This window comes from Sturnira hondurensis, unplaced genomic scaffold, assembly GCF_014824575.4.
Source record: "Sturnira hondurensis isolate 20B ecotype Veracruz unplaced genomic scaffold, ASM1482457v3 Scaffold0004136, whole genome shotgun sequence".
In the NCBI taxonomy this organism is placed as follows: Eukaryota; Metazoa; Chordata; class Mammalia; order Chiroptera; family Phyllostomidae; genus Sturnira; species Sturnira hondurensis.
In genome coordinates, this window is record NW_028076767.1 from 32,325,867 (window position 1) to 32,345,675 (window position 19,809).

Genomic DNA, 19,809 nt, shown 5'->3' on the forward strand with positions numbered 1-19,809 from the left:
CAAGGGATAAGGGGACAGTCACCTACAAAGGAGTACCCATCAGACTGTCAGCGGATTTCTCAAAAGAGACCTTACAGGCAAGAAGGGGCTGGAAAGAAGTATTCCAAGTCATGAAATCCAAAGACCTACAGCCAAGATTGCTTTATCCAGCAAAGCTTTCATTTAGAATGGAAGGACAGATAAAGTGCTTCTCAGATAAGGTCAAGTTCAAGGAGTTCATCAGCACCAAGCCCTTATTATATGAAATGCTCAAGGGACTTATCTAAGAAAAAGAAGATGAAAAAGATGAACAGTGAAAGGACAGCAAACACACAGTTATTAACAACCACACCTAAAACAAAAGCAAACCAAGAAGACAGCTAGATCAGGAGTGGAACCATAGAAATGAAGAACACATGGAGGGTTAGAAACGGGGGTGGGAGGGGGAGAAGAGGGGAGAAGGCACAGAAAATAGCATAGATGGTAGGCAGAAAATAGATAGGGGGGAGGGCGAGAATAGTGGGGGAAATATAGAATCCAAAGAACTTGAAACACGTGGTTATAAACTAAGGAGGGGAGAATGGTGGGGGAGGGAGTGTGTGGGTGGAGGGGATTGAAGGGGGGGAATAGAACAACTGTAATGGTATAATCAATAAATTTAAAAAAAAGATAACATTTGTTGTTTACATTATTATGACTGTACCAATATTATTCACTACTGAAGCACATAATTTTTTTTTCTTTTTGCTTTTGGTGTTCTCTTTTCTGAGAGTTAATGATTACCCTTTTTTACAGTTCACTTAGTTTTTATATACCTAGCATTGAAATTCTTCTGTAGAAGTAAAAATTTCCTCTCAGTAGCCTCATATACATGAGGTTTGTTGTTTTATCTTGGGATCCTTCTAAAACCGTCTTTCTTTAATTCCATCTGGATTGCTTGCCCCCTAACCTCTGGAAGTTCTTCCAGGCCTTCCTTCCACCACACACCCTGGGGATTCCTTTAGCCTCCCTTCTGTGGTAGATCTTCTTTCTTTCTCTCTCTTTGTTGGCTCCCTCATTTTTGTTTAGAAATCTAGTGGCTTTCTGGGAGAGGCTGTGTAGGAGGTAAATTTTAAATTCTAGACTGAGCAAGTCACCGAAGCTCTCTATGGCCGATGACACCCACCTCTCAGAGCATGGTGGGAAGAAGTAAACGGAATATAAAGCACGTGGCCCACTGTCTTGACCATAATATGGCATTCAGTGAACATCATTATTTCTAGTCTCAACTGTAATTTCTGGGAGATACTGTTCATGTTCTCTTTATATATTGACAGTCTCCAGCCTCCTGCTTCACTTCTAGTGAAGTGCCCGGCACATACATAGTGGATACACGGGAAATGTTCAGTTAGCAGGAGGGTGGGGGTCAGTGAATTGGATCTTTAGACGAGGATATGTAGGCATAGGTTTCTAAAAGTCAGGAATGAATGTTCCAAATTTCCCAGCATCTTTCTTCCCCTCACCATACATTCTCCTCATTTTTGCTATTGGCTGCTTTAGGACCAAAAGAAGAAACGGTGAATGATTTCTGGAGGATGATCTGGGAACAAAACACAGCCACCATTGTTATGGTGACCAACCTGAAGGAGAGAAAAGAGGTGAGAGGAAAAATTAAACAGAAAGGCCCCTTATACAGGCATGACCAGCAGATGGTCTCTGCTAGAGTCCTGTTTTTGAGTCTGGGCTGTCCCCCCTTGCAGTTATTCATGCAGACAGGATCCAGGCTGCTATGCCTACCAGACTTTCCTGTGTCTCAGAGGCCTCTGATAAACCCTAAGAGTGCCTGGGGTGTATTCCCTGTGTCTGATAGTCAGACAACTCACCCTGGTTCCAAACAACCTGGAAGAAAGGCTTGGGCCATTGGCTAATAAAACACCTGGCTTCTCCAGTCCCCTATTCCTGTGGTTTCCTGTCCCTCCTCCTGAGTCAGCAGAGGGAGCCACGTGAACTCAGACCCTGCCAAGTACAAAGGAATCTGAAGCCCTGGCCTGATCCTGTAAGCAGCCTTCTGACTGTCCTTTTCTTTTTGTGGCTGCCAAGTCCTGGCCAGCTCCTCCCCTGGGCTGTAGCCAACACTAGTCCTGAGTCCTGGATCAATCCCCAGAAAGAAATCCCCATTCATGACATTTGTCTCCAGAATGGCCCTTGAATCACCTTGATCCCCACAGTGGGTTGTTGGTGTATTGATCAGCAGGTCCACAGTGCTTAGGATGGGTGGCACTAGGGCTAGGCTTTAGGTTCATTTCTTACAACCAGATTTCTGGCTCTTGGAAATTGTCCAAAGACCAGACACCAGGGAAGACCTTGGCCTCTTGTTACAGGTTTACAGCCTACATCAGTCCACCCTGGTTGCCTCCTCATGGGTTGATGGTTCCAGGGATTCAGATAGGCTTGCCTTCAGAGTAGGACCATTTTGCCCTGAACTAAGGGAATCAGGGTGGGAAGCAATAAGTATAGGGCTGGGCCAGTGCATAAGTTAGTAAGGTTGTGCTGAACAGAATGAAAGCTGAGGAACTTGAGAAAAGAGCAGATAAATAAGTGTGGAGCTGACTGAGGTGAGAGAACAGGCCATAAGGCTTTCCTAGAACTTCAGTCTGGGCTTTTGTGGTCCTTTCCTTTCAGCCCCTTAACATCTGCCGGGGACAGGAGGTCTGAGGTCAGGGGATGCATGTCTGTTCCTTTCCAGTGTAAATGTGCTCAGTACTGGCCAGACCAAGGCTGCTGGACCTATGGGAATATCCGTGTGTCAGTGGAGGATGTGACCGTCCTGGTGGACTACACAGTGCGGAAGTTCTGCATTCAGCAGGTACTGACTCCTGCCTCCTTTCTCAGCTCTTGCTTAGTATCTGCTGACCATTAAGAGGGCAAAATAGGCTGTGTTATCCCCCCTCTTTTTACTCAGGGTGGTCAGGAGAGCTGATTTTGTGTTGTGTTTAGACTCTGAAACCAGAAATCTGGGCTCTTGGGGAACTTCTTTGTCAAAGCTAAGGAAGGAGCATCTTCATGACTGGCAGAAACATTATTAGTGAGATGGAGTTTCACCATGAAGGTGGTGCAGTCTTCTGGGTTCTAGACTCACTTTTCCTTTCTTACTCCAAAGACTCCTGACATCAAGGATGTGACAGGCCCTGCTCCTGTTCCTCCAGAGTGACCCTGGAGGTCTAAGCAGAGGTCAACTTCAGCTGAGGGGAGTGTCGTGCTGTGAAACGGGGGCTTACCAAGAGTCAGGAGACCTGCATTTTTGTTCCAGTCTTGACATTTTACTAGTTCTGGAACCTTGACCAGGTCAATTCACTTTTCTGAGTTTCACATTCCATATCAGTAGGCTGAGAATAGTAGTAATAGCCTACCCAGTGGGGTCTCAGGGAACATTCTTTGTTCATCATCAAATCTGTCTTGGGTATACTGTCACTTGCTCATTGTCACTGACAGCCACAGGAGAGCTGGCCCTGGCCCTGGCCCTGGCCCCTAAGCTTTACTCTCCCTCCACTGGGGCCCCCCTACCTGTCCCAGAGTATGAGGGCCAACGCATAGGATTTCCTCACTTCGCAGGTGGGAGACATGACCAACAGAAAGCCACAACGCCTCATCACTCAGTTTCACTTTACCAGCTGGCCAGACTTTGGGGTGCCTTTCACCCCAATTGGCATGCTCAAGTTCCTCAAGAAGGTGAAGGCCTGTAACCCTCAGTATGCAGGGGCTATCGTGGTCCATTGCAGGTCAGTGTGGCATGATCCTTGGCTTCCCATTCATACCAGAATCTGTTCCCATGGCCAGAGTAGGGGAAAGCGCAGGCTGTGGCCAAGGGGCTGGCATAAAGCAGATGAGCTGTTGGGGTCCCTGGGCAGCAGCCAGAGAGACTCCTCTCTGGTGCTGGGTGGAGATTACTTAAGAGGGAAAGGTGGTCCTCCAGTATTGGGGGTGGGGAGGCCACTGCCGGGAAGCCAGAAAACTAGGTTGAGTGCTGCCTTGTGTACTGGGAGCCCTCAATCCTTTCTGAGTGTCAAAGTATCTCTAATCCTGATAGCTAAAGGTAAGGAGTTCAGGGTACAGTGGGGTTTCTTGGTTCCCTGAGAGTCCCAGCTCAACCCCATTCAGAATTAGAATTTAGAGGTCTGAGGAAGGAGCCTGGCCTGTGCTGGCCCCTCTTGTGTGCTCCCCCAAGGCATGTTGAGCATCCCTGTGACACCCCTGCTTTCTGGCTACAGTGCGGGTGTAGGGCGGACAGGTACCTTTGTCGTCATTGATGCCATGCTGGACATGATGCATACAGAGCGGAAGGTGGATGTGTATGGCTTTGTGAGCCGGATCCGGGCACAGCGCTGCCAGATGGTGCAAACAGATGTGAGTGATTTGTGGGTGAAGCAAGGTGGGGGCATTCCAGGACCAAAACATTTGCTGCCGCATGAATTACTTAGCCTCCCACATTATTGTAAATGATCATCATACAGTATAATGAAGGGCCCTGATAAAATATATATTAAAAGAGACATGGCATAGGGGGATTTGGTAGGCAGGTGTCATTTGCACTAGGCTCTAAGGATAAGGAACAGGTCCTGAGGGGAGCAGGAATGCAGGCAGAGAACCAGTGCCTGCAGGGTTGCGAAGGAGCTCAGCTATGTCCAGGAGCAGCACATGAGATCATCTTTATGGTTAGGGCATGGGCTTCAAAGGGTACAGCTCTGGGAGGCAGGTTGGCCCAGGTTTTGTGTGTCACCAGGTCCTGACAGTTTATATTGTCAGAATGAGCAGGAGTTGGATTTGTTCTTCTCTCCAGGCTTTCATTCCAAAAGGGTGCCAGAGTAGGACCCTGCCTCCCAAGTTAAGCACCCCTAGGGGGACTCCACTGAATTGGAACAATGAGAGTTTTATCCCTGCTAGAATCAAAGGAAAAGCAGACTGGAGGGAAATAGGGATGGGAGGGGGAGGTCTGCTTCCACAGGGACAGTTGTGTATAACTGGGAACTCGGGCACTGTCCGCTTTCAGATGCAGTACGTCTTCATATACCAAGCCCTTCTGGAGCACTATCTCTATGGAGATACAGAACTGGAAGTGACCTCTTTAGAAACACATCTTCAGAAAATTTATAACAAAATTCCAGGGACCAGCAACAATGGATTAGAGGAGGAATTTAAGGTGAGTTGGGGCTGAACCACCTTTTCAGATTGAAGGATCCATGTGATCTGGGAAATACGGCATGCCTGACTTCTTGAGGATTTACCAACAAATGGTGAAACTCCTTGTGAGGTCTGTGGATGGATAAGGAGGTGGGTCTCTGGCCCTTTACTCATACCCTAGTCATTCTTAACCCATTCTGCACGTTGGGATCACTTGAGCTGTGTTGTGGGGGAAAACAGGCAATGGTATTTTTCTCAAGTCCCCCTGCCTCCCTCCCCCTCACCGCTGGTGATTAGAGTATACAAAAGAGCAAACATTTTCTGTTGAGGGCCAGATAGTAAATACTGCGGGTTTTATGGGTCATACGATCTATGTTACAACTACTTACCACTGATGTTGTGGCACAGAAGCAGCCATAGACACTATGGAAACAGATGAGCACAGCTGTTTCCGTAAAGCTTTTAAAGGCAGCAGGCCGGATAGGGCCTGTGGACTCCAGATTGCTGGCCCCTGCTGTTTGCCTTTAGATGATGGTTCTCAACACAACTAGGGAATATTTTACACACTCCTCAATCAAAGTGCTCCAGCAGCAAGAGATTCTGGGTTGGGGTGGGGAAGACCACATTCCTTAAAGCTATTCTTCTCAAACTATAATGGGACCCAAATTACCTTCAGATCCTGTTAAAACGAAGGTTCTAATTCAGCAGGTCTGAGTTAGGGCCTGAGGTTCTGCATTTTTAACAAAATGAGGCTGATGCTGCTGATTTATGAGCTACACATTGAGTAGCAAGGATCAAGAAGGGACTTTAGAATCAGGATGGGATGGAGGGTGGTGTTCATTTGGATAAAGTTTTCTAAAGACTCTGTGGTAGCCTCTGGGAGTGGAACAGCAGGGCGCAACTAGGGTCCTTGCTTCAGGACTATGAAGTTCCAGCCCAAGGCAATCCCAGAAGGGTCCACAGAAGCCTGGAAGACAGTTTCTCAAATACTCTTGGCTCGTTCACTGAGTTTAAAGATGGAAGAAAGTGGTCCAACAAGGACATATGGAAATGAACGTTAGGGTTCTGGTAAGGTGCTGTATGCAGCCAGAGTGGCCTGGAGATGCAGGTTTAGTGACAGGCATAATCTTACCAAGTGCAGTTGCTGGGAACAGTCATGTTTCCCCTCTCCTTCCCAATTCAGAAATTAACATCAATCAAAATCCAGAATGACAAGATGCGGACTGGAAACCTCCCAGCCAACATGAAGAAGAACCGGGTTTTACAGATCATTCCATGTAAGAGTCCTCTCCCCACCCCCAGAGCCTTAGTGCCTCATCCCCCCACCTTTCCCTCTACCTTTTCCACTTCTCAGGTCCTAGTTAATGATCAGCTTAGAGACAAAAATTACAGCATTGCCATTTGTTACCCTTAGTTCTTTAATGGCTTCTGAAAATAAAAGAGCATGAAGGCCAAAAGGATTCTACCTCCTAGGCTAGCAACAGGCATGTTACTCCCCAGCTGGGATTACATCTGCCCAGGGCCTGGGGTAGGGAGGACAGATGGAAGGAGAGGGAGGAGAAGACAGGTGGTATTGGGGAACCACAAGCTGCTGTCGTTCCTGCAGATGAATTCAACAGAGTGATCATTCCAGTCAAGAGGGGAGAGGAGAACACAGACTATGTGAATGCATCCTTCATTGACGTAAGTGTTGTCTGTATCCCTGAATCCCCCAATATTCCATGGAGATCCATCTGGGTCTTACAGTCCCCCCGCCCCACACGTTCTGGAGAGTTGTCTTTGAGTCGGCCTTCAATTCGGAACTGATTCCTGCCCTACATCTGTCACGTCCTGGGGAGCAGGAGGTGAGGGGAAGCAGAGGTACACACCAGGGCAATCACTAGAGGAAAAGTTTGCAATACAAAACACAGCCAGCGGCTGGAAACTCTGATCTTTCCCATTCCTGTTCTCTTCATCCCAACTTCGCTCCTCCCTTCCCTCACCCTCATAGAAAGACCAGCTGATCAGACCAAATTTGGTCCTTGGCTGAAACGGTGCTCTGTCTTGGATGAGTTTGTCTCCAAGCAGCCCCATCCCTTCCTAGTAGCCTCTTCTCCACTAGCTCCTCCCTGTTTAAACCAGCTCACTCCTACCATTGAACCCGGCCTGTACAGGGCTACAGGCAGAAGGACTCCTACATTGCCAGCCAGGGCCCTCTTCTCCACACAATTGAGGACTTCTGGCGAATGATCTGGGAGTGGAAATCCTGCTCTATCGTGATGCTGACAGAACTGGAGGAAAGAGGCCAGGTGAGCTCAAAAAGGTCCAGGGCTCTGAAAGACAGAGACCACATGAAAAGCGGGGGTGGTGTGGCTAAGAAAGTATGTTGGGACTTTCTCTTTGGAAATGTGTCCAAAAAACCATTTGCAGGCAGTATTGCCCAGCCAGTTGGTATCTTTGCAGTCAGTGGCTTCTGTCAGGACTGGAAGAGCAGTGTGGTCTGAGCTTCCATTCGGTTCCCAGACAGTTCACACACTCTTACTTCTTTCCTGAATACGGTTCATCCTCCCTCCCCCCAAGCCTAGCTTTCTGCATTCTTTCCTCCCACCTCCCAGGTGAGTAGGGCTCTCCATCCTCAGCAGGATCCCAAGGCATTTTTAGTCCTGGGCCTTGGTGGGTACAGCCGCTGCTGGCCCCGCTCTGGATTCCTCAGGCCCATCTTCTGCCTCCTAAGGAAAGGTGGAGCCGGGGCCCCTGCCCTTCAGCCTGGTGTAGTCTCATTCCCTGTAGATCTCTATACTATAGGAGCAAAAGAAGTTGCTCCTTTTGAATATTCTAAATTCTGTGCCTTTTCCTCCAAAACCTTGCCTTTCAACAGTGTAACTCAGCCTTCTAAACTAGTGCTACGTCAGTAACAGCTTTCTGACACGTCTCACCTCACAGCCACGAGAGTCACCTCTGGAGTAGTTTCCCTCCATGGTTCCCTTTTTCTCTCAAATCAAGGCAGCCTCCTGCCTTGTTTGTGTTGTTCTGCCCACACGGGGGGCTAAATTAAACCTCTAGCTTTCACCTGGCTGAGTGGGGGTAAGTTCCTGCCCTTACCCCAACATCCATACTCATCTTAATGAGGCTTATCTTTATCATCCTTTAGGTTTTAACCCTGTAAGTTTGCCAGGCTTGTTTCCTCTCAGCAGACCATACCTGCCTGCCTCCCTCCAGTAGCTGTGTCACCTGAAATTCACTGCACAGTGCTGACTAACCTCTTGTTTGTTTTGATTGTATGTAACCACCGTGGGTAGGTGTCCCCATTAGTTGGGCAGAGCAGCTCTCCCATTTGCTTTCACTGTTAGTCAACTAACTCCCTGTCCAGTTTTAAGAGGAAACTCTCTTGCAGGTTCCCCAACTTTGCATCCCTGGGGTCCCCTTTCCATCTGCCTCTTTTTTTCCTGTTATGCCTCTTTGCCTAAACTAAGATCTAAAATATCTGAAAGCTGTTAGGTGTGAGACCCATAGTGCGGTTGATCCTTGAACACAGTGTTGGGGTGCTGACCCCCCCTCACAGTTGAAAGTTTATATATAACTTTTGACTCCCCAAACACTTCAGTCATCTCTTGCTGTCTGCAGGGGATCGGTTATGAGAATCCCCACAGATTCCCAACCACAGATCAAAAATACTGTTTTCAATCTGTGGTTGGTTGGATTCATAGCTGCAAAACCTGGGGATACAGGGGATTGACTATATACTTAATGAAAAAAATCTCCATTATTACTGGAACCCTGTAGTTCCAACCTATGTTGTTCAGTGGTCTGCTGTATTTTTTTTCTTGTTATTGTGTGATTCTAGTTTATACACTCTGTTGCTCTCAAACCCATTTGGACCTTAGCAGTTTTAATGGTTTAAAAGCCCTAGTCTTCAGTCCTAACGGATGGCCATGTAAAGGCAGCTTTGGGAATGAGTATGGAAGAAAAATTCATTCTACTAACCAATGCCCTAAAAAACCAATATACTCTGTTTAAGGTGATCCTTAATTAGAATTATTTTTAACTCTTCTGGTTGAGGAGAGAGCCCAGAACCCTAACTGCCAAAACAACCGAGGGCTCATCATAGGCTTCCATAGAAAAGCACTGGCCCGTGGCATTTCCTNCTTAGCGGTTTTAATGGTTTAAAAGCCCTAGTCTTCAGTCCTAACGGATGGCCATGTAAAGGCAGCTTTGGGAATGAGTATGGAAGAAAAATTCATTCTACTAACCAATGCCCTAAAAAACCAATATACTCTGTTTAAGGTGATCCTTAATTAGAATTATTTTTAACTCTTCTGGTTGAGGAGAGAGCCCAGAACCCTAACTGCCAAAACAACCGAGGGCTCATCATAGGCTTCCATAGAAAAGCACTGGCCCGTGGCATTTCCTTGATCCGCCCCTGTGATAGCCCTGTGTCTTAAAATGAGCTCAATACTATGTATAAAGGGGGTGATGAATGATCATACATATGAAAAGCAAGAAAGTTTGTTTAAATGAACTTTCAGTGGTGATTTTTAGTTTTCTACTTAATTTTCCCACATCTTTCATAATGGACATAGGGTACATTTGTGGTTGAGGATTTAAGAATTGTCAGTAATGAAATATCTAAGATCTTCCCCACAGTGCTGTAAAGAAATGGATTGTATTTTGTTTTATTTATGTATTTATCTCCTGGCTTGTCTACAGACCTTGAACAAATTCATTTACCAAGTACTTACTGAGACCTACCATAGGTAGGCATTGTGGAAGGTCCTGGGAATTCAAAGATGAAGACAGGCAGCCCCTGCCCACAGGAAGCTATAGAGGGAATTGAGCCACGTAAACACAAAGACATACAGTAAACCATCTTCTGCTCACTATAAAGGACAGAAACACAGGCACTAGCAACTTTAAGGTTCCATTGCAGATTGAAGAGATAAAGGGGGAAAGAAGGAAGGAGTGCTGTGGACTGGGCTGTGGTGAAGCACCGTGGCTGGGCAGGGGGCATGTGATGGGTGTCAATTTTTCTGGGTTAGCAGTCTGACATGTAAGCAGCTGTAAAATGTGAGGACACCCCAAGGGAGCACAAATAAAGTGGGAACTGGAACAAAGATACTCATTCACTCCTTGCCTCCCTCCATCCCGCCACTGTGTTAGATGCAGCCGTGACGCAGTAGTCTGTGTTTTTCAGAGACCCTCCCAGTCAGTGTTGCAGAGTGCACTGCAAGTAACACCGACTGGTTAAGTGATTGCCTCTGGTAGTGGAAATGAGTTGTTGAGTACAGATGTCCTCTTCAGGACCAGAAGTTAATTGGAGTGATCTTAAGTAACGTTATAACCCTGTGAGTTCTCGATACCTTGGCAATGGAGTGTGTCAGGTAGGAGGAAGCAGCACTGGGAAGGGGGAGCAGGCAGCTTGTGATGCAGCCCTGCCTCTTCTACACATGGTATTCTGAGCCCCTTCCACTCTCCCGTTTGTCCCTCCAGGAGAAATGTGCCCAGTACTGGCCCTCGGATGGACTGGTGTCCTATGGAGACATCACAGTGGAACTAAAGAAGGAGGAGGAATGTGAGAGCTACACCGTCAGAGACCTCCTGGTCACCAACACCAGGGTAAGATGGCTGGTGGGTGAGGCTTCTCCCACTGGGAAAACCAGGGTGCCCCTGCCTCTCTGATGGCCCTTCCTCCAAAGGAGAACAAGAGCAGGCAGATCCGGCAGTTCCACTTCCATGGCTGGCCTGAAGTGGGCATTCCCAGCGATGGAAAGGGCATGATCAACATCATCGCGGCTGTACAGAAGCAGCAGCAGCAGTCAGGGAACCACCCCATCACCGTGCACTGCAGGTACTTCTCACTCTGGCCCTAAGAGGGGAGAGAGGGAAAGTGATGAGAAGGAGGTGGGTTGGAGGCGATGGTGAGCGTGTGTCAGACAGTGAGGAAAAGGTGAGCAACAGTGGGTTGTTGGTGAGCACATGGCGATCAGGGTGGATGACCAGGACAGGGCCAGATGATAAGGGAGCATCCTGGTGCGTACTTAACACATTGTGTGGGGGAACCTGGCCTCCTTATGCAACATAGGAAAGAGAAAAGAGCAAGTATTGAAGTCAGTTTGAAGAAGACTGGAAAAGACTGAGAATACAGTTGTGAAAGAAAAGAGGAGTCAGGAGTGTCTCCCAGGTTTGAGGTAGGCTGTCTGGTAATGGTTGTTGTCACTGACAGAAGATAGACAGTAAGGGGTTTGGCTGGTTGTGGGGAAAGGTGAATTTTCTCTGGAGCAGGTTATTTGCTGTTGCATTTTAGAAAAAATATTTATCATGAGTTTGTGTTGCTCTTATAACTAGAAAAAAATCACCCTTTTAAAGGGGAAACAAGAATATTAAAAATTTCTATAAATTAGTTTCTTTTCTTCTTGAGCTTTTTGTTTTTTTTATTTTTCTTAAATATATTTTATTGATTATAACATTACAGTTGTTCTATTCCCCCCCTTCATTCCCCTCCACCTGCAAACTCCCTCCCCCACCATTCTCCCCCCCCTTAGTTTATAACCACGTGTCTCAAGTTCTTTAGATTCTGTATTTCCCCCACTATTCTCACCCTCCCCCCTATCTATTTTCTACCTACCGTCTATGCTATTTTCTGTACCTTCTCCCCCCTTCTCCTCCTCCCACTCCCCTGTTGCTAACCCTCCATGTGTTCTTCATTTCTATGGTTCCACTCCTGATCTAGCTGTCCTCTTGGTTTGCTTTTGTTTTAGGTGTGGTTGTTAATAACTGTGTGTTTGCTGTCCTTTCACTGTTAATATTTTTCATCTTCTTTTTCTTATATAAGTCCCTTTAGCATTTCATATAATAAGGGCTTGGTGATGATGAACTCCTTGAACTTGCCCTTATCTGAGAAGCACTTTATCTGTCCTTCCATTCTAAATGAAAGTTTTGCTGGATAAAGCAATCTTGGCTGTAGGTCTTTGGATTTCATGACTTGGAATACTTCTTTCCAGCCCCTTCTTGCCTGTAAGGTCTCTTTTGAGAAATCCGCTGACAGTCTGATGGGTACTCCTTTGTAGGTGACTGTCCCCTTATCCCTTGCTGCTTCTAGGATTCTCTCCTTCATTTTAGTCTTGGCTAATGTAATTATGATGTGCCTTGGTGTGTTCCTTCTTGGGTCCAACTTCTTTGGCACTCTCTGAGCTTCCTGGATTTCCTGGAAGTCTATTTCCTTTGCCAGACTGGGGAAGTTCTCCTTTATTATTTGTTCAAATAAGTTTTCCACTCGTGGCTGTTTCTTTCCCCCTTCTGGTACCCCTATAATCCGGATGTTGGAACGTTTAAAGATGTCCTGGAGGTTCCTAAGCCTCTCCTCATTTTTTTGAATTCTCATTTCTTCATTCCTTTCTGGTGGGATGTTTTGTTCTTCCTTCTGGTCCATTCCATTGATTTGAGTCCCAGTTTCCTTTCCATCACTATTGGTTTCCTGTGCATCTCCCTTCATTTCAATTAGTTTAGCCTTCATATGTTCCTCTAATTTGTGACTATGATCCTCTAATTTGTGACTATAATCAACCAGTTCTGTTAGCATCCTGATAAACAGTGTCTTGAACTGTGCATCTGAGAGGCTGGCAATCTCTTGGTCGCTTAGAGTTATGGGCTCTGGGACTTTGAGTTCTTCTTGCGCCATCTTTTGGGCTGTTCGTGCCTGTTCCGTAGCAGGATCAGAGCCCTAAGGTGTTCACCAGAGCAGGGCAACTCAGTCGCTGGGTTGTGACGTTGTATTTGGGGGCGAGGTCAAAGAGGAACTACGGCGTCCCGTCTGCTGCCTGCCGCTGCGGCCCCCACCGGCGCTGCAGCCACCACCATCACTGGGCCACGCGTTTCATCCCACTGCACGTGAGTGCGCCACCGCCGTCAGCCCTCCACCACTGGGTTCGCCCCTGGGGCCTGCGCGGTCTGTCTCACTATGCTCGAATGTGCCACCGCGGTCAGTCTGCCCCGCACCCCAACTGGTCCCGGGCTGCCTGCTCGCCTAGGTCGGGGGATCTGTCCTGCCAGACCCTGCTCCTCTGCTGGCTCCGTCCCTCTTACCGTCCCCCTTACCGGCCCCCTTACCGTCCCCCTTACCGTCCCCGTTGAACAGTTCGGAGTTGTCGGACTTCCGTATAATTCAATTTTCTGGTCTTTGGGTGTGTCTTTGTTCTCCAAACCTTTGTTGTATTCAAACTTGGTTGTGGGAGAAGGCACAGTGTTTCCACCTATGCCTCCATCGTGGCGGAAGTCCCTCTATAAATTAGTTTTGAAAACCAAAAACAAGCAAAGGAACTTCTAGGAATGTATCCAGTAAAAGTTCCTCAAGTGGCCAAAATGAAATAATTACAAGTATTGAAGCATTGCTTCTAGTAGTAGCAGATTATGAGTAATATAAACACACATTAATAGGGACTGATTTCAGCCCTGGCTGATGTAGCTCAGTGGATTGAGCGCAGGCCTGCAAACCAAACGATCATAGTTCGATTCCCAGTCAGGGCACATGCCTGGGTTGAAGGCCAGTTCCCAACAGGGGATTCACGAGAAGCAACCATACATTGATGTTTCTCTTCCTCTCTCCTTCCCTTCCCCTCTAAAGATAAATAAATAAAATATTTTTAAAAAATAGGGACTGATTTCAAGACGCTCTGATACTCGTACTTTGAGAATGAGATTGGTGTGGAATAATCCTCCAGATTTAGTGCTTGGTGAGAAAAGCCTCGGGACACGGGGAAGGGAGATGTGTATGTTTATGTTGGTGTGTGCGTAAGACATCTCTGCAAGGACACAGGGGACCTGATGGCACTGCTTGTGCGCTAGGGGAGAGTGAAGGGCAGAGAGATGGAGTGGGGAGGAGAGTTGTCACTGTGCGAGACCTTCTTAAAATTTGAACTATGTAATTATCTATATAAAAATAATCATTTTAAAAAGTGAAGAAAAAAAGGGGCAAAGTACATTAACTAATACTAATGTATAGTGAACATGAAAAGGTTGAAAAGGTTGCTCAACCTTACTCGTAAGATGAGAAATGAGCGTGAAAGCCATGAAACATGGCTCTTGCCCAGTGGATTGGCAAAATGAAAGGGTTCCTGTGGCCTAAACACTTCATGCCCACACTTTACCCTTGGTCACCCTCTCTTAGGACATCCCAGTTTCTCCAAGTACCCTGTACTTGTACCATGTGGCTGAATGTGGCTGAAGAAAAGTACTGTGTTATATGGGGTTTCCTGTTATGCTTCTGACCCTTGACCTCACGGTTGGCCTTTAGTGCCGCCTTGCAGTCCTTCTGTGTCTCCCAGCCTCCTAGACCAGAGAGCTAGGCCAAGTGGGGCCCAGCCCCAAGTCCAGCCTGCCACCTGGTTTTATGTGAGCCTGAGAGCTACGATCTTCTTTTTTTAAAGATTGTATTTATTTACTTTTAGAGGGAGGGGTAAGGGAGAGAGAAACAGACGAAGAGTTACATTGATGTGTAAGAGAAACATCAGTGGGTTGCTTCTCACACACACCCCAGCTGGGGACTGGCCAGCCACCCAGGCATGTGCCTGACTGGGAATCAAATTGACAAACTTTCACTTTATGGTATGACGCCCAACCGAGCCATACCAGTCAATACTATTTTTATATTTTTGAATGGCTTTTTAAAAATCAGAAGAATATTTCATGACATAAAAATGACATGAAATTCCAGTTTTGTTGGAACGTGACAATGCCCACGTGTTATGGATCAGCCAGGGCTGCTCTCAGCCCCGTGGCAGCGCTGAGATCGAGCAGGGCCCTCCTCACACTGCTGCTGCTCAGCACACAAGGAGTTATATTTGCCCTGTTACAATTGATTTTGTCTCTTCCCAGCAAAACCTTAGATGTTTTCTAACCTGCCAACCTTTTCCCCAGATGATTATTTCCTACCTTCTTTCAAACCTCAAACCTCCAACACCTCGCCCATCCTCATTTTTAAGAGTTGACTGTGTTTTCTATTTGACTAACAAAAGAGAAGCAATCAGAGAGAACTTCCACATACTCCCACCACCATAGCTCCCATCTGCCCGTACTGGTGCTGTGGACCCTGCAGCCTTTATGGTCAGTGGATGAGTTGCCTGACCTCTCGGAAGCCAGCTGTGTTCCTCATCTTACCACAAACTGAGCATCTGGAAACAACACACATTCATATCACAGTCTCTTTGCTCAGGAGTCAGCATTTCCTAGCTGAGTCTTGCACTTCAGGGTCTCACAAGACTGCATTCAAGTGCCAACCAGGACGGTGGGCCCACCTGAGGCTCAGATGGGAAAGGGTCCACCTCCCAGCTCACTTGGTTATTGGTAGCACTCAGTTCCTTGTAAGATGTTGGACTGAGGACCTCTTGTTTGAAGTTTCTTGTCACGTGACCTTGCTTGCTTGCTTGCTTGCTTCTTCTAAGCCAGCAAAGGAAAGAGCAGCTCCTTGCCAGACAGGCTTATGATCTCAAGTAACATAATCATATATGTGTAATTGTATACATGCTATCACCCTTGCTTAATTCTTTTGGGTAGAAGCACATCACAGATCCCTCCCACACTCAGGGGAGGGGCATAATACAAGGGCATGAACACCAGGAGGCAGGGATCTGGGGGGCCACACTAGAGCCTGTCTGCACCCCACCCTCCATTGGTTACCAGCTCTGTCCCTCCAATTTTGTCTCCTCAAGGACTTCTCTGTCCTACATGATAACTACCTAATTAACTAACATCTTCAAATAAGTGTGCTATAATTTCTCCCATCTTAATATTTAAAAATAAATAAACTCTTGCCTCCAATTACCCTCCAGCTATTTCTCTATTTTCCTTAATAGTAAAGCTTCTCAAAAGATGGTTCATACTAACTCTCCAGTACCTATCCCAATCCTATTCCAGTTAAACACACTCTATTACAGCTGCCCCTGTGAGGGCCACCTGTCACCTTCATGTTGCTGAGTCCAGTGACCACTTCCCGTTCTCGTTATTCTTAACCTTCATCAGTATTAGACAGTTGATCACTCACGTCTCTGCAGAATGCTTTCAGTATAGCTTCTCTCTTGGTTTTTATCATCATTAGCTGTTCTTCCTCTGTCTCCTTTGCCAATTCCTCTCCATCTGTGGTCCAGGGCCCACAGATGTTAGTTCATGGACCTCATCTATGTCACTAACAGTCACTCCCCTAGGCAAGCCCATCTGAGTCTCCTGGCATTCATACCAACACCCAAATCTGTATCACCAGTCCGTCTCTCCCCTTAACTCCAGTTTTACATATCTAGTTACCTACTCAACATTTCCACCTGAGCATTTCATTGTAAAGGGTTTCAGTCAGAACTCCTGACCTTTCCAAGCCTTCTGTTTCCACAGTCTTCCCCAAATCAGTAAGCGGCATCTCAGTCACCCCCTGACTCAGGCGAGATGCCTCGGAGCCATCCTGTTCTCTTCTTTTTTTCTCACACATGCACATCTAAAGCTCTGCTTTGCTCTACATGCAAAATAATTTCAGAATCAAGTGTTTCCCACTCCCTCCACCACGACTCCTCTGCACAGGCCACCTTCCCCTTCTCCCAGTAATTCTACGAGCCTCACTGCTTTCCTGTGTTCACCCTTCCCCTCTGTTCTCAGCACAGAGGCTGAGGTAACATTTTAAAACTCGAGCAAGACCGTACCACTCCTTTACTTAGAATCTAACAACGGTTCATAAGGCCCAAAAGGACCTGAGGGCTCCTTGCCCAGGCCAGGCGGGGGTGCAGCCAGGGGACTGGCGTTCTCCCTGAGGGCTCTGACCACACCCCAGCACCCTCCTGCCTTGTGCCTGAGATGCTCATTTTCCAGGCCATCCAGCCTAGGCACCTTCTTCTGGGCTCTGCCTGTGTGGCAGAGAGCCTTCCCTCACCAGCCTGCTCACAGAGCAGTCCTCCCTACCCTGCCCAGAACTCCCGTTTCTCCTTCTCCTTCCCATGCTGCATACCTTACTCTCTGGGGTTCCTGCTACCCCCCGAAGTCCCACACCACAGGCACTCAGTAGAGTGTGGTGAGTGATCAACTGATAACATTAAACAGGGACAGTGTCATGGTGAGAATCCGGATTCCTGGGATGTAGGAAGAAAATGAGAGGTATATATAGGAAAGAACCAGCCCACACACACCAGTGCAGAGGGGCAAGGTTGTCAGGGTCAGGAGAGGACCAGAACTCTAATGAGTGAGCAGCAGGTCAGGGCAACCCGGGCATGTTTGTAGGTAGATGGCAGAGGCTCAGTGCTTGGGGGGTGAGGGGTTGATGTTCTTCACTATCCCGTGGGCCACACCCTCACCAGGCAAAGTGAGCCATGCAGGAAGGGACGCAGGGGTGCACCTGCTTCTCCAGAATTGTGTGAGCAAAGAACTTAATGTGGTGAGGAGCAGTTGGGCCCCCTGCCCCACCCCCAGCACCACCCTCAGCCATTATCCCCTCATTGCCACTGTCAACTTGCCTTATCAGCACAGAGGTCTGGTGTGTTAAAGAGTCTCCACTTTATTACAGTGCAGGGGCAGGACGGACGGGGACCTTCTGTGCCCTAAGCACAGTCCTGGAACGGGTGAAAGCGGAGGGGATTCTGGATGTCTTCCAGACCGTCAAGAGCCTGCGGCTGCAGAGGCCACACATGGTCCAGACACTGGTATGCTGCCCACCTTTGTCCGCACCACTGCACCGTCTGCAGCCTTTCTTTGTCAGGGTTACTTCAGCAGGGAGGCTCTTCCCAGGGGCCCGATCTGGTTGTCAGAAGCCTGTGTAACCGCAGACCCACCCTTCCCCAGATGCCCCAGGCAGAACAAGCCTTGGGAGGCAGTGAAAGCAGTGGGAGGGTAGCCCAGTCACTAGTCCCTCTCTTACTGGTGATAAGAGAGTGCCTGGGCAGGGCAGGGAGCCCTCAAATCATGTTAGGCCTTGTGGCCTCTGGAAAGTCTAGAACGGGGTGCAGGGTGCCCCATGAGCTTCTCTGCACTTCTCCCTGAGTTCTGGGGTGGGGAAGACTCAGGGGTGAGTCCTCTCTTCTGCTCAGGCTCCCCATTAAGAAGTCCGGCTCCTGACAGTAACCACTGAGGATGGAGACAGACATCCAAAAGGGTTTCTCAACCCTGTGGAGCTAGAACTGTCTGAAGGGGAAAGAAAAGTCAATTTTAAGATGTTTGGGAATTAAGTGCCTTGAGCCTAACAGCCATCGTGAGGTATGGGCCACGCAGAGCCGTCTCCCCACCAGCTCTGCCAAGCCGGCTCCCACGTCTGACCTCCTCTCTCTGGTCACCTCCATCTGTAGAGGATTAGCTGATTTCGCCCAGAAGAAGGAGGCTGTCAGACCCTGGCAGAAACTGCATGTATGTTGTTCTCGTCGGTAACCCTGGCTTTTTCCCTCCGTTCAATCTCCAGGAACAGTACGAGTTCTGCTACAAGGTGGTGCAGGAATATATTGACGCATTTTCAGATTATGCCAATTTCAAGTAAGAGGTGATGAGACCCATGGACAGGAGAATTGCCTTTAATATTTTGTAATATTCTGTTTTGTTAATATACCCAAAATTGTGTATATATCTTATAACTGTTTTAGAAATTGGTACATAGGCTTCTATTACTTATTAGGTGGAGATTTTATATGTAAATGTGTTAGCACTGATAGTCCTTTTTCCAATGTTTTATTGGGGAATTAAATAGTGTGATGTTTGGATTGATATTGTGAAATCCTCTGCCTGGAAATTGGCTGCATTGTTCTGTGGTTTATATATCTTTTCCTGAAGAAAAAACACAAAACCCTTTCCAGGTAGTTTGACATCAACTAAGGAAAAAAAGCACAAAGTTCTAGGAGCCCTTGAGGAAATTGGTTGTCCCAGTGTCCTTTCAGGCCACTGTCCCCTCCCTGCTCTGTAAATAATCCCTCCCCTCCCCTCCCCACCCAGCTCTTCCTCCCACCACTCACATCCACCTTGGGAGTAAGGGGACCAGGGCGTATCTCTGTCACCACACTAGGGATTATCAGGTAATAAAAGCTTTGCCTCCCAGAGGAATGTCTCTCCCTTTGTCAGGGGCGGGGCAGCCATACCAGGGCTGGGGCTCTCCTAGGCCACTCCTGGTCCTGCTGTTCCTGTTCTGTCTCGACTGGCGGCGGGGAGGCCCCAGTCCTCACAACTCCTCCTTTCCAGTAAGCGCAGCCCCTCCAGCTCTTGGCTAAGTTGCCAAGGACCCACCGCCCCCCCTCCCAGCACATCTTTGGCGCAGTGGTCCCAGCCAACCTGGCTCCCTGGGAAGATGGCGTAGGGCACGGAGGAGAGAAAGGTGGCCCAGGGCTAAGGCCAGTTCGACCTTTCTGGTGCTCTGCTACAAAACCATCTGGACTGTGTCACTCTGTCCAGAACGTCTTTCTACTCACATTTACTGTGTTAAATAGCCTCAGTTACCTTTCATACCTTTCCAAGGCTCTTATGTGCAAGTGCCCCAGATCCTGGGTGGTGGGGGTCTTAGATTCCAACTTTATTTGGGGCATGATTATTAGACAAAGTGTCTAACTTCTGTGCCTCAAATGATGTTCATTTATTCCTCACCTAACAGAGACCTAGGGTCGTCCCGTCTCATGATCCCAGTGTCTCTTAGGGTGTCACTCTTTTCTTCATGGTTGGAGAACCGAAAATCAACATGGAGAGCAAGCAACTTCATTT

General features: G+C 47.7%; 1 protein-coding gene across 4 annotated transcripts in view; it reads left to right on the forward strand.

Moving 5' to 3' along the window:
- Positions 1-19,156, forward strand: part of PTPRA (protein tyrosine phosphatase receptor type A) — a 142,334-nt gene extending 123,178 nt beyond the window's left edge. For all 4 annotated transcript variants that reach the window (XM_037044322.1, XM_037044323.1, XM_037044324.1 and 1 more), the window contains 12 exons: positions 1,519-1,616; positions 2,705-2,824; positions 3,571-3,737; positions 4,227-4,362; positions 5,006-5,155; positions 6,320-6,413; positions 6,743-6,819; positions 7,290-7,424; positions 10,603-10,728; positions 10,809-10,960; positions 17,645-17,780; positions 18,530-19,156. In XM_037044322.1, coding sequence (XP_036900217.1) covers positions 1,519-1,616; positions 2,705-2,824; positions 3,571-3,737; positions 4,227-4,362; positions 5,006-5,155; positions 6,320-6,413; positions 6,743-6,819; positions 7,290-7,424; positions 10,603-10,728; positions 10,809-10,960; positions 17,645-17,780; positions 18,530-18,604 — 1,466 coding nt within the window. In that variant the 3' untranslated portion in view covers positions 18,605-19,156. The remainder of the gene's footprint in view (positions 1-1,518; positions 1,617-2,704; positions 2,825-3,570; positions 3,738-4,226; positions 4,363-5,005; positions 5,156-6,319; positions 6,414-6,742; positions 6,820-7,289; positions 7,425-10,602; positions 10,729-10,808; positions 10,961-17,644; positions 17,781-18,529) is intronic.
- The last annotated feature ends 653 nt before the right edge of the window (positions 19,157-19,809 follow it).